The following is a 14577-nucleotide window of genomic DNA, read 5'->3' as shown; positions in this document are numbered from 1 at the left end:
TCACTGCAAAGTATATTCCCATGGGCAATAAGTTTAAAAGGCTAAAAACAAAACCTATGTGGCTCACGGCCAAAGTTAAAAAAGCTATAAACTGTAAGAGAAGAGCTTTTAAAAAATATAAAAATGAAGGATCACTAGTGTCATTTAAATGTTACAAAGAAATTAACAGAATATGTAAAAAGGAAATCAAGGATGCAAAAATTCTAAACGAACGACAGATTGCAAAAGATAGTAGGATAAACCCCAAAAAATTCTTCAAATATATTAATAGTAAAAAGGTCAAGTCTGAGCATGTAGGCCCTTTACAAAACAATCTAGAGTTGGTGACTGGGGACAAAGAGAAGGCTAATTTATTAAACACTTTCTTCAGCTCTGTGTACACAAAAGAGCATGGGGGAGCGCATGTCCATAATGGGGGTGATAGTGACACAGCCCCAAATGATCCACAATGGCTCAAAAGTTATATGGTCCAGAAATACTTAGACAGAATAAAGGTGGATAAAGCACCTGGCCCTGATGGCATCCACCCACGGATTCTAAAAGAATTGAGCTCTGTAATTTCAGAGCCATTGTATCTAATTTTTAGGGACTCATTAATGACGGGAATAGTCCCACTGGATTGGCGCAGGGCGAACGTGGTGCCTATATTTAAAAAGGGATCAAAGTCTTTACCAAGTAACTATAGACCTGTTAGCTTAACTTCTATAGCTGGGAAGATACTGGAGCGTTTAATAAAAGACCACATCGACGAGTTCTTGCTGAACAAAAACACTTTTAGCAACAGACAACATGGATTCATGAAAGACAGAAGTTGTCAGACAAATCTGATTTCTTTTTATGAGGAGGTAAGTAAAACCTTGGACAGAGGGTTGGCGGTGGACGTGGTATACTTGGATTTTGCAAAAGCATTCGATACAGTTCCCCACACACGGCTCATGTGTAAGGTAAAGTCTACAGGTTTGGAAATATCAGTTTGTAAATGGATAGAAAACTGGCTAGAAGACAGAATTCAGAGAGTAGTGGTTAATGACTCTTACTCTGAATGGTCTAAGGTTATCAGTGGTGTACCCCAAGGTTCAGTGTTGGGACCCTTAGTTTTTAACATCTTTATAAATGATATTGGGTCTGGGATCAAAAGTAATATTTCTGTCTTTGCAGATGACACCAAGCTATGCAGTGGAATAACGTCCTTACAGGATGTCTCCAATTTACAAGCCGACCTCAATACACTGTCTAATTGGGCAACTATGTGGCAGATGAGGTTTAATGTTGATAAATGTAAAGTTATGCACTTGGGGCCTAAGAATATGCATGCATCATACATGCTAGGGGGAGTACAACTGGGGGAATCCATAGTGGAGAAGCATCTGGGGGTTTTGGTAGACCATAAGCTCAATAACAACATGCAATGCCAAGCTGCTGTTTACAAAGCGAGCAAAGTCCTTTCTTGTATTAAGAGAGGTATGGACTCCAGAGAAAGAGATATAATTTTGCCCCTGTTCAAATCATTAGTAAGACCTCACCTGGAATATGCCGTTCAGTTTTGGGCACCAGTTCTCAAAAGGATATCGGGGAACTGGAGAAAGTGCAGAGAAGGGCAACCAAACTGATAAGAGGCATGGAGGAACTCGGCTATGAGGAGAGATTAGAGGAACTAAATTTATTCACTCTTGATAAGAGGAGATTAAGGGGGGATATGATCAACATGTTCAAATACATTAGGGGTCCATATAGTGAACTTGGTGTTGAGTTGTTCTCTGTACGGTCAACCCAGAGGACACGGGGGCACTCTTTACGTCTAGAGGAAAAGAGATTTCATCTTCAAGTACGGAAAGGTTTCTTCACAGTTAGAGCTGTGAAAATGTGGAATAGACTCCCTGCAGAGGTGGTTCTGGCCAGTTCAGTAGATTGCTTTAAGAAAGGCCTGGATACTTTCCTGATGGTACATAATATAACCAGGTACTAACATAGGTAAAGTTGATCCAGGGAAAATCCGATCGCCTATTGGGGGATCAGGAAGGAATTTTTTTCCCCTGCTGTAGCAAATTGGAGCATGCTCTGCTGGGTTTTTTTTCTGCCTTCCTCTGGATCAATTGTGGGCATAAAATTGGGTATCTGGATTGTACGATTATTTTTTTTATTTTATTTATTTGTTTTTAAGGTTGAACTGGATGGACTTGTGTCTTTTTTCAACCTGACTAACTATGTAACTATGTTCCCGGCGCTGTGATCAAACAGGCGGCGGAGGCGGCTCTCCTGCGCTATACACCCCCTTGATGGGTGGCACCAGGGGCGGGGGGCAGAGCCCCGCCCCCGCCCAGGCCACGCCCCATTTTCGACCGTTTTTCTCTTTTGGCAAATTGCCGAAAAGGGCATTTTCGGCCGATATGTTTCGGCGGCCGAAATTTCGGTGCATCACTATTAGATACACATCACTTTCTCCCACCATCACAGCATCACTTTATGCCTGGAGAGCTTTGTTAAACACTAATCTCAGGACTCCATTACCTCTACGCTATCAATGCCTACCTATCGCTTGACACACATCATACCTGACTTAAACGTCTCAAGCTGGGTGGAAAAAGGGAGAGAAAAAAAAATTGAAGATATGATAGGGCCAACCCAAAAAACCTTCAGGTCCTTACAAATAGAATACAACCTAGATAACTGAGAATATTACACATACCATAGAATTACACATCTACTACGCTCCAACCTGAAAACAAATAATTGAGATGCCATGGAGAGTACTCCAATACTACACAAACCTACCACAAAGATTAAAGGTATATCTTTGTTCTATAATATACTGAAAAATAAGGATATACCCTTGAAAACCACTCATGTGATTGCCTGGGAGAAGGACTTTGATACCTCTTATGCCCCGTACACACGAGCGGACTTTTCAACATCCAAAGTCCGAAGGACCGAGTCCGTCAGACTATCCGATCGTGTGTGGGCTGCAACGGACTTTTGATTCGCCAAAGTCTGACGGACTTTAGAAATGAAGCATGCTTCAAATTTTCCCGAAGGAACTCCGCCGGACCCGGTCCCCTTCGAAAACTCCGCTCGTGTGTATGCTACTCCAACGGACTAAAACCGACGCTAGGGCAGCTATTGGCTACTGGCTATGAACTTCCTTATTCGAGTCGGGTCGTACGTCATCACGTTCGAATCCGTCGGAGTTTAGTGTGATCGTGTGTGGCCAAGTCCGTTCGGCCGAAAAGTCTGTCAGAACTCCGTCGGAACTCCTTTGGAAGTCTGTCGGACATAAGTCCTCTCGTGTGTACGGGGCATTACTCCCAGAACAATGGCAAAAGGCTGTTCACATCACGTAAGCTGCGACAGTGTAAACTTATGGGAATTATCACAGAAAATCCTCTTCAGATGGTATCCGACACCCCATAGAATAGCTAAATTCTGACTACAAAGTTCCAATACCTGCTGGAGGAACTGTGGTGCTGTGGGAACATTATACCATATACTCTGGTCTTGCCCTACTATAGGAAAGGAGTATATGGAATAATTTCACAAGTATGGAATATTAAGGTACCCACATCGCCGGGAAATGCAATTTTATCCTTAGAATTCCACCAGAATGCAGGACCTTAGCCGTGCACATTCTTCTGAGTGCACGATTAACGATAATGTTCCATTGGAGAGAACAAACCCCGTCTCTACATGAAGTAATAAATACGACTAACACTCACGCAGAGTACGAGATCTTATATGCATCAAACAATTGCAGTAAAGCCCAAAAAAAAAAAAATGGGAAAAATGGGTGGATTGGTAAACAATGAAACATAAGACCAAAATGTATCACTGCTAAACCATACTGTACTATCAAAGGGAAGTAACTGATTGCTTTTCTTATTTTTTTTCCCTAATTTTATACTTTTAAAGTTCTTACTTTTTTCTTTTGAACACCAATGTCTTTTTCATAGACTACTTAGTCTAACACAAGACGTTATCTAACAATGAAAACAATACAAGATCCCCCAAAAGGACTGGGGGTCACCGCTCTCCTCCTGAGTGCAGTGTGTTCCCAGTTGGGGTGCCTGGGTGGGGGAGTGGTGTTCCCCACTCTTGATCAAACAAGATAAACTTTATATAATCACATTTTTTACCTTGGTTTACATGTCTATTGTATACAGATTTTGTTATAGAATAATCCTCAAGACTGTGTAATAAGCTGAAGAAGTGCATGTCTGAGTGACTATTTTTCTACATGTCTTTTCACTTATGTTTTGTGAAATATTCAATAAAAATATTGATAAAAAAAAGGAGGAGTACATAACACAACTACTACGTGTATCCAAGTGGATTATACCTTGTTTTTTTATGACAGATTAGGCTTTGATTTTGTGCAAATGGATCTCTCTTGATTTTTTTTTTTAAAGATTAAAAAAAAAAAAAAAAAAAAAAAAGCTTGCCCAAATTAGTAAAATGGTAAAAAAATATATATATTTCCATGCTATTACCATGTACAGTCAGGGGAAAAAAAGTATTTGATCCCCTGCTGAATTTTTATGTTTGCCCCCCTGACAAATGATTAAAGTCCTTAACATTTTTTAATCCATCCCCACTCTCAAAGCCCCCCCACAGATGTCACTCAATTGGCTAACCTCCCTGTCATCTTCTCAATTAGAATCTCTTAACCACTTACAGACCGGACCATTTTGCTGGTCAAAGACCAGACCACTTTTTGCGATTCGGCACTGCATCGCTTTAACTGACAATTGCGCTGTCGTGCGACGTGGCTCCCAAACAAAATTGACGTCCTTTTTTTCCCCACAAATAGAGCTTTATTTTGGTGGTATTTGATCACCCCTGCGGTTTTTATTTTTTGCGCTATAAACAAAAATAGAGCGACAATTTTGAAAAAAACGCATTATTTTTTACTTTTTGTTATAATAAATATCCTCCAAAAATATATAAAAAAAACATTTTTTTCCCTCAGTTTAGGCCGATACGTATTCTTCTACATATTTTTGGTAAGCGATTATTGATTGGTTTGCGCAAAAGTTATAGCGTTTACAAAATAGGGATAGTTTTATAGCATTTTTATTAATAATTTTTTATTATTATTTTTTTTTTACTAGTAATGGCGGCGATTTACTGCTAGATGCTATTAACACTATGCCCTTATTTTTACCCCAGCATTAACTCCTATGTTTAATAGAATTCTTAACAGTGATTCTAACAGACACCTTTCACACCGGGGTGTTTTTCGGGTGCTTTTCGGCTAAAAATAGCACCTGTAAAGTGCCTGCAAAACGGCTCCCCTGCAGTCTGTGTGGAAGCCTGAGTGCTTTCACACTGAGGAACCACTTCCACCACCTCCACCACTCCTGCCCATTGAAATGAATGGGCACCGCTGCCGAAGCGCCTGCAATGCGACTTTTGGCAGCAGCGCTTCACGGGCACATTTAACCCCTTCCTCGGCCGCTAGCTGGATTATAAGCGCCCCACTAGCAGCCGAATAGCGGCACTAAAATGACGGTAAAGCGCCGCTAAAACTAGCAGCGTTTTACCGTCAACTCGTAGTTCTGAGCCGATTCCCCACCGTTCTCAAGATCACTGAAACTCCACAAGGTGAGATCTTGCATAGAGCCCCAGACCGAAGGAGATTGACAGTTCTTTTGCGTTTCTTCCATTTGCAAATAATTGCACCATCTGTTGTCACCCTCTCACCAAGCTGCTTGGAGATTTAGCCCCATTCCAGCCGCATGGAGGTCTACAATCTTGTCCCGACATCCTTGGACAGCTCTTCGGTCTTGGCCATTGTGGAGAGATTGGAATCCGATTGATTGCTTCTGTGGACAGGTGTCTTTTATACAGGCAACAAGCTGAGATTAGGAGCACTCCCTTTAAGAGAGTGCTCCTAAACTCAGCTCGTTACCTGTATAGAAGACACCTGGGAGCTAAAAATATTGCTGAATAAGCAAGCCCACGTTCACACTAGCATGATCTTAGACATCGCATGTAATCCGTACCTGCACTGCAGGTGCCGATCACATGTGATATCTGTGAGATGCGAGTTCAGCCATACAGTTGTATGGCTGAACTTGCATTAAATTTGCAGGAAAAAAGTGCAGGGACTTTTTTTCCTCCCGCACTACAATCAGATCGCATGGGTGTTCTTACCTATGGGTTCCGATTCCTGTGCATGATCACAGTTTGCACTGCGATCTGTGAACTGATACGGGGGTGTCATTAACATAACATTGACACCCTTGTAGGTTCGCAGAAGGCAGTGTGAACTGCCTGTGGGAGAGAGGCGATGCAGGAACTAGCGCTGTAATCGCACTGGTTCCTGCTGCATCAGTACTTATCTTACTCATCAAAATGCAAATCAATTTATAACTTTTTTTAAATGCTTTTTTTGGATTTTTTGGTTGTTATTATCACTGTCAAAATAAACCTACCATTAAAATTATAGACTGATAATTTCTTTGTCAGTGGGCAAATGTACGAAACCAGCAGGGGATTAAATATTTTTTCCCCTTACTGTACCACCACAAAAAAAATAAAAAAATAAAATCTACTAAAAATCTCCCAAACCTTTATTTCTTAGACAAAATACACTAACGCTACCATTAACTGACACAGACACAGACCTCCATTCACACCGGTGCGACTTGTTTCACCCCATTGTCAGCAACGGAACGGTTCAAATTGGGGAAACTGTCACACCGATTTGAAAAAGTAGTTCCTGCACTATTTTTGCCCATTACAGGTGTGACTTACATAAACATCTGTGCATGAAGTCACACAGATGTCAGCCAAGTCACACAGAGATACGGCTTTGAAATTGTGCAATTTTAAGTGAAGTTGCATGATTTCAAAGCCGCATTCAGTGTGAACCTAGGCTTAATGACACTTACGGACAGTGACAATTACTCTGACATTAACTGATATTTACACCGCCACCAACACTCCCACCTACACTCATTAAGCTAGGTAAAGCATTAAACTAGTTTGTTTTTTTGAACACACTTTTCCAGCAGGGAGGAATTGATATATTGCATCTTTTCCTCCACTAGCAGAGAAGTCTGTTCTCTCTCCTCTTCAGAGAAGGCACAGGCACTGGGTGCAGAATGAATGATCACTGTGATAGCCAAATCAGAGGCTCAGGATTCAGTTCCCCCTGGGTTCTGATCATTAAAGTGGATGTAAAACCAATGTAATTCTTTCTAAACTACTGCCATAGGGGTTATCTATAAGGATAAACATGCCTCCTGCATGTATCCCTACCTGTCAAATGTCTCCCCTCTGTCTGTTACGAGACCCAAAAAACTGCAGATCCTGTGGGTGGGTCAGTTGTCTGGAGCTCGGCGGGTGGAGTCATGATGTCAGTAGATTCCCCGCCCACCTCTACATTCCCCTTGTCAATATTCATTTTATCCTGTGTATTTCTTACACTGAACTTCTGCTATGATCTCTAACATCCAGTGAAAAGACAGGAAAGTCCCCACATGACTTCAGCATGACAAATCATGCTGAGGTGTGGAACATCCAATCCTGGCAGAGCAGCAGGAGTGGGAGGGGATTAGAAAAATAAGGCATGTCTTAGGCTAGTGCACGAGATATGTAAATCACCCATCACTCGCAGCAAAGGGGAGGATTTGACAACATTTTTCTCCGTTTGTCAAGATTTATCTCACTGAACAATAAGAGGATTGCTCAGAGCTGGATTAACTCTTTGTGGCAAGACTGGGCTCAAATGATAGGAAACCTTATACCCTACATTATGACATTTTTTTTTTTTCAGGTTTACATTCACTTTAACTAGTAGAGAGCCGAGGCTGTCACCAACATTCAAATAATCTTAGTGCAGGGAGCACATGATAAACCGCACTCCCAGCACAAACACAAGAATACACATAGGCCCAGGCTTAAAGCCCTCTTCCTGGACACCGCATATATGTGTTACGCTGTCGTAAAGGGGCTAAACCTGCCCCGTTGGGCCACGCTGGGCCTGTCTCCTGTACGGTTATTAACCACTTGCCGACCAGCCGCTGCAGTTTTAATGCGGCAGAATGGCATGGATGGGCGAAACTACGTTATGCTATGACGCTTCTCCCTGTGGCCACAAGGGGTACGCGTGCATCCGATGCTTGCCCCCAGAGCCGATGAGAGTGCCCGGCGGGTGCGATGACCGACAGGCACCCACGATCACTCGTGACACAGCTAGGACATACTAGCCCATTATTTGGCACTTATCTGCAAACAAAGCCTGCGATGTCCCCGCTGGTGGAAGCATCCATCTTCGACCCTCTTCCTTCCGGGGCCGCGGACTCCGGCTCTGTAACTGGCAGGAGCTTTGTGATGTCACGCTTGCGGGAGCCGGCAGTCACGGCACGCGCTGGGGAAGAATTGGCATGGAGGGCCGTTCCTTGACTGCACATAAGCCAATGTCATCGGCACACTACAAGGTAAATTATCTCCTAAATGGCACATGTTTAGGAGATCTTTTCAGTACATATAGGTAAGCCTTATTATAGGATTACCTATATGTAAAAAATTTCAGGGGGGGGGGGGGGGGGTTACAACCACTTCAAGTATACACAATTTATGCATATCCTATTTTTATAATGCTTTTATTCAGACTGCAAGCCCATTCACCCTCATCTTTCATTCTGTCAGAGAAAAACCCACAGAAATTCGGTTCATTGTAATAGGTTATCATCTTGTTGATGGTTTTGCTACAACGCTTTTTCTCTATGCGTGTTAAGCTCAGGTGTTTTTAGGTCATTATCTAAAAGAATGACCATGAATATTTTCTGCAAGATCACCTTTTGACATAAATCATTACAACATAAATACCTGGTTGAGTGCGCTGTCTGTCTTGAGCTCTTTATGGTTCGAGTACTGAATATAAATCGGTTGATTACGTAGATGTGGTGTCATTGATGTATAATAATTAACCATGGTGGCAGCTGCTTCTTCAGTAGCCAGTTCCAAAAACGCCTACAGTACATCAAGATATTACATTTACAAGAATGCACACAACTAAAATGTCATTCCTACCTTCTTTAGTCATACAAAGTCTTGCCGTTTGTTTTGTTAAACCACAGTTAAATAACCCCTGTGCTAGCACTGTATTACATATTATCTAGAATGCTATCCTATTTGGCATCTAAAATAGGAGACAAATACGTAAAGTTGATGTTTATATAAATTGTCGCTGCTCGCATTATTGATATAAGTCACTACTGATGACCGAAACTAGACAGAGGTTAGCACAAGCTCTGAAGAAGATAAAAAAAAATGTTCTGAGAATGTTAGTACTGTGCAAATGTCTCCAGCTGACAGTTATCTGCATTTCACCATTTAAACTTAGCCATCATAGCAAAATATCACTAATACGCCTAACATTGACCTTCTACTCAAACATTTTCACTGAACAGGTTTTGTTGTCAGAAGAATGTGCCTTCTGCAAAAATCACATGTATATTAACACACAACTAGATGCAAATTTGGCAGCTTTAGATTTGTGTCTGTTGAAAATCCCATTTTTTCCCCCGACATTGATCTTGATCCAGCAGTAGATAGCTCTCTTCTCATGGACAGAGAGGCAGCAATGGGAGCAGGGCCCATTCGTGCTATGTGTTTCAGGGCCAGTTTGGGAGTGTGCACGCAAGAGTGCCCCCACAGCACGTGGCTTGCTATGGGGCCACTTGACTGGAAAGACAGCACCAGCGGGGGATCAAAACCATTGCATAGAACAGGTAACTAACATGTTGGTTATTTAAAAAAAAATAAAAAATAAAATGAAAAGCTTTACTATCATTTTAAAAGAAGAAGCTTGGGAGCGCAACATAATGTGTGTTACATTGCAGGAATACATATGTAGAGTATCTCACAAAAGTGAGTACTCCCCCTCACATTTTTGTAAATATTTTATTATATCTTTTCATGTGACTACACTGAAGAAATTACACTTTGCTACAATGTAAAGTAGTGAGTGTACAGCTTGCATAACAGTGTAAATTTGCTGTCCCCTCAAAATAACTCAACACAACACATAGCCATTAATGTCTAATCCACTGGCAACAAAAGTGAGTAAAAATGTCCAAACTGGGCCATGGAGTACACCAGAGCGTCACAGGTTACCACCGGAGTCCTCTTCCTCTCCTCCATGAAGACATCACAGAGCTGGTGGATGTTAGAGACCTTGCACTCCTCCACGTTCTGTTTGAGCATGCCCCACAGATGCTCAATAGAGTTTAGGTCAGAAGACATGCTTGGCAGTCCATCATTTTTACTCTCAGCTTCTTTAGCAAGGCAGTAGTCATCTTGGAGGTGTGTTTGGGGTCATTATGTTGGAATACTGCCCTGTGGCCAAGTCTCCGCAGGGAGGGGGGTCATGCTCTGCTTCAGTATGTCACAGCACATGTTCATGGTTCCCTCAATGAACAGTAGCTTCCCCGGGCCGGCAGCACTCATGCAGCCCCAGACCATGACAATCCCACCACCATACTTGACTATAGGCAAGACAAACTTGTCTTTGTACTCCTCACTTGGTTGCCACCACACAAGCTTGACATGAACCAAATAGGTTTATCTTGGTCTCATCAGACCACAGGACATGGTTCCAGTAATGCATGTCATCAGTTGAAAATGTGTTCAGCAAACTGTTTGTGGGCTTTGTGTATCATCTTCAAGAGGCTTCCTTCTGTGACAACAGCCATGCAGACCAATTTGATGCACTTACAGGTGCTGAACCCCCCCGCAACCCCTTCAACCTCTGCAGCAATGCTGGCAGCACTCATACATCTATTTCCCAAAGACAACCTCTAGATATGACGCTGAGCACATGCACGCAACTTCTTTGGTCGATCATGGCAAGGCCTGTTCTGAGTGGAATCTGTCCCGTTAAACCGCTATATGATCTCAGCCACTGTGCTGCAGCTCAGTTTCAGGGTCTTGACAATCTTCTTATAGCCTAGTCCATCTTTATGTAGAGCAACAATTCTTTTTTTCAAATCCTCAGAGTTCTTTGCCATGAGGTGCCATGTTGAACTTCCAGTGACCAGCATGAGAGAGTGAGAGCGATAACACCAACTTTAACGCAGTGCTTCTCATTCACACCCGAGACCTTGTTACACTGGCGAGTCACATAACACCGGGGGGGGGGGGGGTGGCTAATTGGGCCCAATTTGGACATTTTCACTTAGGCGTGTACTCACTTTTGTCGCCTGCAGTTTAGACATTAATGGCTCTGTGTTGATTTATTCTGAAGGGACAGCAAATTTACACTGTTATACAAGCTGTACACTCACTACTTTACATTGTAGCAAAGTGTAATTTCTTCAGTCTTGTCACATGAAAGATATAATAAAATATTTACAAAAATATGAGGGGTGTACTCACTTGCGAGATACTGTAGTACTTTAGTGAGCAATAAAATGCTTGTGAAAAGTACAGAGATGTGGACAAGCCCCTACAAAAGTATGAATACATTTTTCAAATTGCTTTTACATGTTGGCATTTAAAGGGGGGGGGGGGGGGGGGGAAATGAATCAGCAATCCAAACATATTTCTGCCCTTTAGTATGATACACAGTTATCGAACACAACAGACATAATTTAAGATAAAGTTGTCTCATCTCATGGGGCACAATTTTGTTTTTCTTTATATTCAATTTATTTGGCAAAATACACATTCCATGACTAATGAAAATGTACTTGATGTTCTGCACTGGCTTTAAAAGTTGTCACAAAGAAAGGAATGATGTCCTACTCTTTCACCAGCAGGGATTTAAAGTCCATGTTCTTGTGTGATTCATTTATGACACAAGGAGGCAGTTAGTCCAATGTAGGAGCCATCGTGGTGGATTTAGAATGTTAAAAAAAAAAAAAAATGGACGTCAGGGATCTGTTTTCTTTCATTCAACCCACTGGGTAAGAAAGAAGGAAAAAAAAAAAAAAAAAAAACCTGTGTGTACCCAGATTAAACGTGTGGGAAAAAAAAAAAGGAACCATTGTAATAATTTTGCAATCTCAGGGAACCCCTGCTAAAGTGTACTATATCTAGAACGTATGATCCATTAGTGTGATGGTCAGTGGGAAGAAAGCTCCTTACAATTCTGGGAATAAAAACCCCTGTACTAAATGAGCAATATCAGTGGGAACTTATCGGAGAGGCAGAAAATCCTCATTGCTTAAGGAACCCTTAGCAACCTCTGGAGGAACCCTGGTTGAGAAACCCTGCTCTAAATGGTTATTAGCCAACTTGGAAAAATCACAAGCATATTATGAAATATGTAAAGAAATAAAAAACTAGAAGAGCTGGGGAGATAATTTTACAGACACAAAATACATAAATATACCTGATTCTTTCCTTTCAGCATCAGGATGTTTGTCACTTTCCCAAAGGGCAATCCCAGAGCAATAACTTCAGTTTCTGTAACTTCTCCAGGAAGTTTTCGAATATGGAGCACCCGGGATGGTGTGCTCTCCATTTTATCATCACCTTTGAACTTTTTGTTATCATTACCATTGGCTACAAGGAAAAAAATTAAATTGAGTCAAAAATCTGCACAATTCCTAAACTTCATAAGCCTTGCTATGGTGTCTGATTGCCTTACAGGCCTCAATAAAATAATCAAGAAATTACATTTATGATCTTATTTATAATGTTCCCATTTCACCTCACTTTTAAATGAAAGTCAGATAAAAAATAAAAATAAAAAAGATATAAAGAAATGCTTTCTGACCAATTTTTAAACTGAAAGTAGTATTAAACCTAAATGCATTTATTATATTGGCGCTTACCAATTGTTAGTTTTCTTTTGAAGTCTTTATTTTCATCTGGTGATCTGGCCAGTAAGTGTTATTTTTCAAATGAACAAGCTCTCTTTCAGATGCATCAGTTACAAAGGGAAGAGAAAAACCATTTAAAAGAGAAGTATGGGATTAGGGAAAAAAATAAACAAAACAATCATGCTTACCTAGATGGCTGGAGCACCAATCCCAGCTGCATCTGCCCCCCCCCCCCCCCCATCACCTGTAAAACTGAGTGCTCTTCAGGCTGCAAATAGCCAGTGACTGACAGTCTCTGGCTCTCTGCCCCCCCCCCCCCTACAAATCCAAGCTTCTGGGCAAATCCCGATCCTGGTCTGGATCTCACCAGAGCCTGGACTGGGTCTGTGATGTCAGTCGACAGTGTGCTTTAGTCCGCTGTTGGCTGAAGACAGGACACAGAAGCAAAGAACTATCTGCACCCCTGTGCTCCGTAGGTGCAGTATTATCCAAAAAAGCTTTGGCTATACGTCTTCTTTAACCAGGCAAAAGTGCTTACAATGATCAGTTAAAAAAAAAACTAAATAAATAAATAAATGTTGCTGTAACCGATTATAAACTGAGCTGGAATGTGTCTTCAACGTGTTTGTGTATCTAATTCTGCTAGAACACTCCCCTACTCCCACACTGACATTGCTGCTGTGCTCCCTTCTGCTGCTTCATTCAGAGCATGGGCATTCTAGTACAGAAGGGGTGTTACTGACCAGATCACCAGGAGAAAAAAAAAAAGCCTAAAAAAACTCCTAGAAAATTGTGTCCCTACCTACCTGTTTGCGGTCTTTTCCAGTGTGGTGAACGGCGCTGCGCAGCTCAGTTTACAGTGACAGGTCGGTCTCGGAGGAGTTCCGAGATGACTAGCTCCCACGCATGCAGGAGTGGTCAAATCCGGCTGCTTTTTTTTTTTGTTTACATTTTATGTGATGTGTACAAAGTGACAATTTAACACTTATATCACTGCACAGCAGCACAGTGACACGAAGAGGCATCCAGAGAAATACAATGCAAACATGTTGCCTAATATTGCACAACACTGGAACACAGAAAAACAGTGAGTTCTGGCGTAAACATGACAAACCTAAAACTTGTGTGCTGTGCGTCATTGCAGTTACCTTATCCTTGAGGAAAAATGCAGGCAACTGCAAATTGTGTGAAAGGGTCCTTAAAAAATGAGCTTCAGGTTAAGTGAAAAGTTAAAATCGGCACAAAAAAAAAAAAAAAAAAATGTAGCTGCAGATTTTTAATAAACAGTCACTCACCTGTCCCATGATCCAGCGGTGTGCTCACCCCAGCGGTTTTTCCCCTGTATCTTCTCTCGCCAGCATCTTTACTAAGGCCTTTGGCTTCAGCCAGGTGACCACTGCTTGAAATGGAAGGGATTGTAGTAGTCTTCCATAACCTGGTAATGTTTAATTTAGCAGCATAAAGTAAGTGGATGACAATTTTTTTCTATGTCAATATGTAAATAGGACTAGTGCAGAGGACAAGGACCAGGGTGTCCCAGTAATGGAGGAGATTAAAGCTAATACTTGGTTCCAAAAGGAACTGAAGGATTTGCAGAACCAAAAGGGTATGTGCAATGGAGCCTATACTGCCAAAATTTCTCCAGCAAGATAACGGGTGAGCTGGGTAAATTTTAGATAAGGTGTGAAATGCCATCTGTGGATGGTTTTCTGGTAGGATTCCCAGTGGTTGGTACAGTGAGATGCTTTAAAGCGGTAGTAAACCCTACTATATGTTTTAATCAAAGACCATATTTGTAATCAGCGAG

The 14577-nt window shown here is 41.7% G+C and overlaps 1 protein-coding gene across 1 annotated transcript in view; it reads right to left on the bottom strand.

The window, feature by feature from the left end:
• The window catches only part of PTBP2 (polypyrimidine tract binding protein 2), a 126707-nt gene that overhangs the window by 50405 nt on the left and 61725 nt on the right, over positions 1-14577 (bottom strand). Inside the window, exons 4-5 of the mRNA XM_077452868.1 lie at positions 12338-12510; positions 8830-8973 (exon numbers count right to left, since the gene is read on the bottom strand). Coding sequence (XP_077308994.1) covers positions 8830-8973; positions 12338-12510 — 317 coding nt within the window. The remainder of the gene's footprint in view (positions 1-8829; positions 8974-12337; positions 12511-14577) is intronic.

The sequence above is a fragment of the Lithobates pipiens genome, unplaced genomic scaffold (assembly GCF_037356315.1).
Source record: "Lithobates pipiens isolate NorthernLeopardFrog02 unplaced genomic scaffold, aLitPip1_a1.2 Scaffold_23, whole genome shotgun sequence".
In the NCBI taxonomy this organism is placed as follows: Eukaryota; Metazoa; Chordata; class Amphibia; order Anura; family Ranidae; genus Lithobates; species Lithobates pipiens.
This window is presented reverse-complemented; position numbering and strand designations above follow the sequence as displayed.